Source organism: Heteronotia binoei, chromosome 13 (assembly GCF_032191835.1).
Source record: "Heteronotia binoei isolate CCM8104 ecotype False Entrance Well chromosome 13, APGP_CSIRO_Hbin_v1, whole genome shotgun sequence".
Taxonomy (NCBI): domain Eukaryota; kingdom Metazoa; phylum Chordata; class Lepidosauria; order Squamata; family Gekkonidae; genus Heteronotia; species Heteronotia binoei.
In genome coordinates, this window is record NC_083235.1 from 44,178,657 (window position 1) to 44,187,850 (window position 9,194).

A 9,194-nucleotide genomic window follows, 5' to 3' on the forward strand; every position below is an offset into this window, starting at 1 on the left:
GTATACATAGATTCTAGATCCTTTTGAGCCAAAGTTGCCCACCTATCAATTCCCCAACCTCTTTGGAGGGCGTTTTGGCTTACAAAACTTGGCTAGTTACAAACTCTTAGTTTAAGGTAATCCCATAAATTTGGTTGTTGAGCTGGGATTTGAAACTTGCTGTCCCTAGTCATACCCTGACATTCTGCTACACTGTACTGATTTTTATACTGCCCCCCCCCACCTGATGATTTTTCTCTAGGCCTGGACAATTATTATCATTACCATTGTTATTATTCCCCTGGAGGGCTCAGGGTGGTGTACAACATAATTAGACATAACAATTAACATCAATAGATAGAAAAATACTAATTTGTTAAAACAGGTAAAACCAGTATAATTCCTTCAGAAACCAATGGTGTACATATAACTTTGCTCCCTCCATAGCATGGATCGCATACTGGGATTGGTAGGAGGAAGCCACAGTAAGGAACCATTGCTGCTTTCAAATGTAGGCCGGGCGGAACATTTCTGTTTTACATGCCCTGCGGAACTGTGCAACATTCTGCAGGGCATGGATGTTACTAGTTAGAGAGTTCCACCAGGCTGGGACTAGCGCCAAAAAAGCCCTGGCCCTAGTTGAGGACAGCAGGACGTCTTTTGGGCCAAAGGTAGCCAGTAGGTTTTGCTCTCCCGAGTGTAAAGCTCTTCAGGGGCATACCAGGAGAGGCAGTCTTGCAGGTATGCTAGGCAAGTAACGACTCTTTCTCTCTCATTTTTCCAGATTCACTTGAGCCACAGACTCCAGCTCAACCCCCCATGCCCTCTGACAATCAAAGCAGCAAGCACCTCACAGGAGACCCAGCTCACTTCTCACATTGGACCTGTCTACCTGAAACCCAAAGTATACCCTAGCCCACTGTTTGCTATGAAGAAACCTATTGCATTCTCAGCCATTGTCAGGTACAGTATAACTGGAAACAGGGGCATTCAATAGGACATTAACTAATCAAAAGCCAAAACACAACACATTCTTTATTTAATTATTATAATTAATTCAAGGGCAAAACTTTACATTTGTTAATATTCAGGAATATTTGTATCTGGCCAGTATCCTGGTACCTGGTGTGTGGCTTAGAGTTCAAGTACAAAATGACAAAGCAGTGACAAGGATGTTCTCCAGTCAACAGAGTTACATGCAGATCTTTCTGCTAATGAGGAGAGCTCTGTTTTCCAAAGTACATCAGTCACATTGCTGACTCACTGACTTGGAGGAAGGCTTTCATTTGTTTCTGTAGAAAAAAATGCAGTTCCTGTGTGTTCACTATTAAGCTATTTCTTAGGCTCTACAAAAGTAAACATTTGGTTTGCATATGCTGGCAGACAGGCAAACAGTGCTGCAGACAGAGGGGGATGGAGACGAATGATAGGCAGCATCTGCCATTAGACAGAGGAAGTCAAACATCTGGTTGCATAAACTGGCATAAAGATAGCCAGCCCAGCAGACTGAGGACAATGTAGCCAAATTCCACACTGCCAGAGGGAAGGGTAAAAACATAAGGGAAGCCATGTTGGATCAGGCCAATGGCCCATCCAGTCCAACACTATGCCACACAGTGGCCAAAAAAAACCCCAGGTGCCATCAGAGTGGTGTATGCCAGGCCTTTTTCATGTGTTTGTGCTGCAATCCATTCAATAGACAGAAAGATTAACTAGACAAGGTGCAAGAGATCAAAGAGAAAAACTCAGCCGATATCTTTAAATGTTTATTATGTTTTTTATAATACATCAATTTTGTTCAGGACAGCTTTAATAATTAGTTAATATGAATTAAAACACATACATATATAAACAAACAGCATCAAAACATTAAATATCAGGAGCCAGAACAGCTATTAATATTAGCATTATAGTAGCTTCAGTGGATAAAAAATCATCAAAATAAAAGCAAAGCACATCTTAAAGTCAACAGAAAGAGTCACGGGGGAGCTAGAGAATACATTCCTTCTGACATATATCCCAACTCTTGTTTTGCCACCAGTTTCAACCCTACACACACACTGTAAATTGCTAGGGGCTCTGTTTCACACTTAAAAGAGGATTAATTAGGATAGGACAAAACACTTTTTCTCCAACTCTAATTAATCCCACCGCCAGGACTAATTGTTTCAGATGGCATAGCATATTAGAGTATTGGACTAGGACCTGGAGCAACCAGATTCAAATCCTCACTGCCATGCCAGCCACCAGCTGACTGTGGACCATCACAATCCTTCAAGCCTAATCTGTTTCATAGCGCTGTTGTTATGAAGACAGGGAGAGGACAAGAGAACAGATGTGATAAAATGCTTTGGGGTGTGCCAAAGAATAAAATATTTTTTTAAAAAAAAATTGAGCAAAACCCGTCAAAAAGAACAGTACCCTGAACTAAGTGAAGGTGGAAGTGGAATTAGGGCTATCTCTTGACCCTATACTTTCCCTCCAAGATAAGTGTTTTGGAGGATTCTTTAAGCCAGATTCACCCCACACACCCCCTTTTTCCCTTTTCTTGACTGACTTTCAGCTGCTCTCAACATTGCATGGCTCACAGAGCACAATGAGCATGCTCAGTGCTCACTAGGCTGTTGGGGAGAGTTTTTTAAAGAATGTACTAGTTATTGTTTTTCTGCATATCTAGAAAGTCCCTCAGGAATGCAGAAACCCATTCCTTGTCTATGGGGGCTCAATTCCCTGTTGATAGGCATGGGGTCATAAAGTCTGGCCTTGGAAAGAATAATTTCTGAAATTTATATGCTGCTGTCTTGCCAAATATGCCTCAACGGTAGCTCACAACAATAAATTCAACACAATATATTAAAACCAACCCAACAGATAATTAATTTAATTTGCTACATTTATAGATTGCTTTTCAGCTGTAATGACTCCCCATGTAGTTTACATTAAGAACAAATTAAAGCAAATTAAAAACAATAATGATGATAAAATACATCAGCTGCAGATGGAGGCTCAGGGGGAGACAAAGCCTTCCGCCACCCAACCCAGTATATGCTCCAGTACTGATGCTTTCTTACTTCAGTAAGTGTACAGCAGCCCTTTTCAACTGTTAGAGTTCTGTTGCTTTGGCCGCAGCACACCAAAAGAATGCACTGCATGAAAACTTCTCAATACACGCCTTTACTTGTTTGTGTGAAAAGGGCAACATGCTGTTTTCCAGCTTTGATATACACAAGTGGAAATCCAGATTTTTTTTTTTTTGGGATATGCATTCACATGTATTGAAGCTGAAAAATACATGCATTGACCTATTCATGAAAAACAGAAAACACATACATATCAGGGCAATCGGAGCGTTCTTCCAGTATGTGAGTAGCAGTGCCAAAATCCTAACTGAAAGTGGCTAGCAAGATGGGGGAAACTATCCTCTGTCCCCCAAAATGGACCTCAAGGCAGACCACTGCATCATCCAGTATGTAGGAGGCCTCTTTGCAAGCTGCCAGTGACAACTGTGAAGCATTTTTTTCCCTTCCCTTGGAGTATAACAGCATTTTCTTTGCTCAACAGAGAGGATAGCAGAGAACAGATAGAATCACTGTGGCAGTCAGGTATCACAGAACTGAGTATCCCACTTGGACCTAAAACACCAGTGTCCCTGCTGTGGTCCCAGCCTTGCAACTTCCCAGACATCCCTAGATTATTGGAACTTGATATCACCTCCCTTAGGAACAAGCCCCTACAAGAAATAAAGACAAGGTAAGTGGCTTTATGTTATTTGACTCAAGATGACGCTATCCAGCCCAATGATCAAATAAGACAATCTTCTGAAATCAGTGGTTTTTCTGGTATGAATGAAAGAAGTATGGCAGGAGTGGCCAACGGTAGCTCTCCAGATGTTTTTTGCCTACAACTTCTATCAGCCCCAGCCATTGGCCATGCTGGCTGGGGCTGATGGGAGTTGTAGGCAAAAAACACCTGGAGAGCTACTGTTGGACACCCCTGAAGTATGGTACAAGGTGGAGGAGCTGTCCTCCTCCTTTGGTTTTTCTGCCTCTGTGAGGACTTGTAATTTGGCCTATAGAAGCCGTGTTTGTGTATGCACGAGAGTAGGTTTAGGATTGCAAGTCCCCAGTTGGGGGCAGGGAATCCCCTGTTTTGGAGGCCCTCCTCCCACTTCAGGGTTAGCAGAAGGGGGGTGAATGTCCGCTGGGCACTCCATTATACCCTATGGGGACTGGGAAGGGAAGACATTTAAAAGGAGCACAGTTCCTTTAAATGTGGTAGCCATTACTCCCTTTGGAGTTCCATCATGGTCTTTACAACCGTGCTCTTGGCTCCACCCACAAAGTCCCCAGATACTTCCTGAGAAAGACCTAGCAACCCTAGTAGGGTTTCCAACTGCCCAGAGTTGTAGCTTTAGAGGCTTTATGAGCTGTCATTTACAAGGTGATATTATTTACCTCCATTCCATGAAAAGCTTCAGCTGCTTATTTCCACACAAGCATAACTGAACTCCAAAGGGAGTTCTGCCCATGAAATCTAAAGGGACCACATGCCTTTTAAATACCTTCCATCCATTTGGAAATAATAAAGGATAGGAACACCTTCTTTTGAGGCTCATAGAAGCAGACCCCCTGGTTCAATCTTCTTGAAACTTGGGGGGTGTTTTGAGGAGAGGCACCAGATACTATGCTGAAAATTTGGTGCCTCTACCTCAAAAAACAGCCCGCCTCAGAGCCCCAGATACCCACAAATCAGTTCTCTATTATACCCAATGGGAGTTGAGATCCATACGGTATAATGGAGTGCCCAACAGACATTTCCCTCCCCCCACACTTTCTGATGACCCTGAAGCAGGGGGGAGCACTCCAAACTGGGAGATCCCCTGCCCTCAACTGTGGATTGGCAACCCTAAGCCCTTATTTTCACTTTACAATCTTTTGTCTAAAAGTTTTCAGTTTTCCAAGGAATAATAAATACACCATTTTCTACAATGGGGACAGCTAGAGCTGTTACTTTTTCTGGCCAGGCTGTTGTTTGTTTATCATTTGTCATTATTGGAATAGGCTCCAGCATTCCCTCCTCTTCCTCATGAGTAGCTTGAAAACTGCCACTTCTGTGACTGACTAACTTGATCTTGTTAGATCTTGAGTGCGAAGCATGGTCATCCCTCATTAATATTTGGATGGGAAACCATCAAGGAAACCCAGGGTTGCTATTTATTTATTTCAATTAGCTTATATCTTGCCCTCTCTGCCAGAGCAGGCTCTGGGTGGCTTACAAGGCCAACTGGCATAAATTAAAACGATAAAACCATTAAATATCTATTACATGCAGAGGCAGGCAATGGCAAACCACCTCTGAGTATCTCATGCCTTGGGGTCCCCATAAGCTGGATGCAACTTGATGACACTTTCTACTACCAAACCTCTGTTAAAGGGACAGGGCAGGGGTCCCCCCCTCCCCGGGCAAGTGGCAAGTGGGGAGACTAAAGCAGCATCCGGGAAAGGGGTAGAAGCGGGTAGCAACGCATTTGGCTGTGTTGTCTAACACGACTATAGTAAAAAATCTGGATGGGGAAAGGAAAATTCAAGGAAGGTGGAATATATATGCCTTTCTTAGCTGTGCTTCTTTGTTGAATTAGCAGTAGATGTCACTGTTGAGCAACATAAGAGATAATAAAATCAGTCCTAGGGCTGAATAACACACCACAAATCACTGAGAAAGTTTTTTAAGTTCTCCAAAACTGGTAATCAGGCTGGATCGTCAGTACAAAAGTGAAAATGAAGGGGTGGAGGAGAAAAAGATATTTCAGGCAAGACAGAGGAACCTTTAGTCTGCAGTTTGTACGGTTGTAAAATTCAGTACAAGTAGGGTTGCCAGGTCCAACGCAAGAAATATCTGGGGACTTTGGGAGTTGAGCCAGGAGCAAAAGTGTGACAAGCACAACTGAACTCCAAAAGGAGTTCTTGCAATCACATTTAAAGGGTCTGCACACCTTTTAAATGCCTTCCATCCATTTGGAAATAATGAAGGATAGGGGCACCTTCTTTTGAGGCTCACAGAATCAGACCCCACGGTTCAATCTTCTTGAAACTTGGAGGTTTTTCAGGAGAGGCACCGGATGCTATGCTGAAAATTTGGTGCATCTATCTCAAAAAGCAGCCCCCTCAGAGCCCCAGATACCCACAGATTCATTCTCCATCATACCCTATGGGAATTGGTCTCCACAGGGTGTAATGGTGTGCCCAGCAAACATTTCCCTCCCCCCACTTTCTGATAACCCAGAAGTGGGGATCCCCTGCCCCCATCTGGGGATTAGCAACCCTAAATAAAATTTACTTTGCATGCCTAATTAGATTAGGTGGTACTAGGTGCAAAACAGAGGACAGAGAAGGAAAATAGTGTCTACTCTCCCTCTGAGAATGTAAAAGCCAGTCAGTCAATAATCAGGTGTCTCCCCAGCTTTAATGGAAACACAAAAAAAAGAGAAAGAGCAGAAGAAAAATGCAGTAGTCTATGGATCAGTTTTAGGTGATGCACTAAGTATTGGGCCTGACCTGGGTAGCTAGGGTTGCCAAGTCCAATTTAAGAAATATCTGGGGACTTTGGGGGTGGAGCCAGGAGACTTTGGGGTGGGGCCAGGAGACATTGGGGGTGGAGTCATGAGCAAGGTTGGAACAAGTACAATTGAACTCCAAAGGGAGTTCTGGCCATCACATTGAAAGGGACTGCACACCTTTTCAATGCCTTCCCTCCATTTGAAATAATGAAGGATAGGGGCACCTTCTTTGGGGGCTCAAATTGGCCCTCCTTGTCCAATCCTTTTGAAACTTGGAAGGTGTTTTAAGGAAAGGCTTCAGATGCTATGCTGCAAATTTGATGCTTCTACCTCAAAGAACATCCCCCCCAGAGTTCCAGATACCCGCGGATCAATTCCCCATGATTCCCTATGGGAATCATTCTCCATAGAGAATAATAGAGTGCCCAGTAGACATTTCCCTCCCTCCCCCCCCCCCGCTTTCTAAAGCAGGGGGAGGGCCTCCAAACCAGGGAATCCCCTGCCCCCTCCCTCTCTTTCACACACACACACACACTTACTGGGTCTGGTTCCTCCACAACTTTACTTGCTCTGAAAATGAACGCAAAACAAATGGAGGGTCTGTGCTCTGACAAAACTGCTGCTGACCCTTCCCCATGAAGCACTTCTTGTTTCCTGTTCAACTTTGAAGGCACACATTTTAAAAATGGACCTGTTTGCAGGTTTCTAAACCTGCTGGAGCTCTGGAGATACATGGTGACTGTGGGGGCGGTGCTTCCCCCCGCTGGCCAGCTGGCTGGGGGCAGGGGGAAGCCTGTAAAACCAGGGGATCCCCCTGGGACCTGGGGATTGGTAAGCCTATGGGTAACCCAGGCTAGTCCAATCTTGTCAGAAGCTAAGCAGGGTCGCCCCTGGCCAGCATTTCGAAGAATACCAGGGTCATGACACAGACTGAGGCAGGCAATGGCAAACCACCTCTGAGCATTTCTTGCCTTGAAAACCCTATGGAGTTGCCATAAATCAGCTGTGATTTGACAGTACTTTCGATCACACTAAGTATAAATTCAATAGAAGAGAAATTAGGTCATATTGCCCAATGGTTGATGAGCAACCCCCCAGAAGCAGGGCTTTCATTTGATCATCATCATCTTCATTATTTTGGAAAACTAAATTCAGTATCTCCACAAATAGACAATTTTGAGCAGAAGTACCAAACTGCAGCCCAGTCCCCCTTTCCTTCCATTTGCTACTAAACCAGGAGAGTCACATATTTCCAACATGTTCTTCCTGGTATCTGCAATAGTGAATGGAACACCAGGTATACTTAGAATCATAGAGTTGGAAGGGACCTCCAGAGTCATCTAGTCCAACCCTCCGCACAATGCAGGAAATTCACAAATACCTCTCCCTACACAACCCAGTGACATGCCCAGAAGATGGCAAGAAAAAAACCCAACAACCAACCACCAGGATCCCTGGCAAAACTGGCCAGGAGAAAAATTGCTGCCTGATCTTCAAAGTGGCAACCAGAATTTCCCTGGGTGTGTAAGAAAGGGCCATGAGAACTAAACACTGATGCAACCCTTCTTGCCCTCCTACTCATGATCTGCCTCAGTTCACAGAACCAGCATTGCTGTCAAAGGGCCATCTAGCCTTGTACAGAGCATGGCTACTTGCTCTTCGGATTCAACCTCAGAATTAAATGTGAAGGGGAGATTTCCAAGTAGCAGAGTAGCAATCCTGTCCTTAAGATCTTGTGTTTTCTGTTAGGAACATGAATTGTGTTTCATGTTTCTAATCCTAACTGTTAAACTTCTCACAGCTGGTCCTTACATATGAACCCCCTTAAGTGTTTCAGATAAAAAACACTTCTGCATGGTAGCATTCTTTGTGTAACATTGGAACACTTTTCCTATGTATGTTGGCTTGGTTATATATAGCATGTCTGCACCAGCAGACATGTGGAGTGTGGAGTCATAATGTCCAATTTAATTAATGCACATTGTAAGAGGCTTTCAAATATTAATGTCCACAGCATGGGACATTGTCACATGAATGCATTCTGGGGGATTGTAATGTGTCAATCAATCCTGCACTGCTCCCTTCATCTCCCCAGTATATACCATTTTGCTCACTCTGCCTTCTTTAACCACATCTTCAATTTCAGACCTTATTGTGAACACAATCAGATTTTTATTTTAAATAAACTTGCATAGATCTGAGCTGCAAGATATATCTATTGACAAAAAGCTGTTGTTTTTTTCTTGCAGGGTACAGAGTATTCCCCGATGGAAAATATCCGAATATAAATTTATGCATTTGTAAATTAGACAGAAATCCATACATAATTTTAATATGTAATTTAATCTAATAGGTAAAAAAAGTAAAATATATTTTTATGTAGGTTGTTGGAAGGCAGTCTTATTTTTTTCTCAAGCCTGAAGATTTTTCAGAAGCATGTGTTCATATCTGGCTACTGTCAAGCATTCTGAAGTATGTGTTTATTTAGATATTTATTTAAATATTTCCTATAATTCTCTTTCAAGTGGGGACCTACAGTTGCTTATACATATCATTTCCCACTCCTCCATTTTATCCTCATAACAACAACCCTGTGAGGTAGGTTAGGCTAAGAGAGAATGACTGGCTGAAGATCACTCAGCAACCTTCCAGGACTGTG

General features: G+C 43.2%; 1 protein-coding gene across 1 annotated transcript; it reads left to right on the plus strand.

Moving 5' to 3' along the window:
- Positions 1-798: 798 nt before the first annotated feature.
- FAM186A (family with sequence similarity 186 member A) lies at positions 799-8,909 on the plus strand. The gene is made up of 3 exons (XM_060253160.1): positions 799-942; positions 3,541-3,729; positions 8,785-8,909. The coding sequence occupies exons 1-3, from the start codon at positions 908-910 to the stop codon at positions 8,837-8,839; spliced, it is 279 nt and encodes a 92-aa protein (XP_060109143.1). The 5' UTR covers positions 799-907; the 3' UTR covers positions 8,840-8,909.
- Positions 8,910-9,194: the final 285 nt, after the last annotated feature.

Excerpts from the sequence above, each read along its gene's own strand:
- FAM186A (XM_060253160.1), top strand. The coding sequence starts at position 908 with ATGAAGAAACCTATTGCATTCTCAGCCATTGTCAG. Across the intron at positions 943-3,540 it reads GCATTCTCAGCCATTGTCAG|AGAGGATAGCAGAGAACAGA; the intron begins GTACAGTATAAC and ends TTTGCTCAACAG. Across the intron at positions 3,730-8,784 it reads CTACAAGAAATAAAGACAAG|GGTACAGAGTATTCCCCGAT; the intron begins GTAAGTGGCTTT and ends TTTTTCTTGCAG.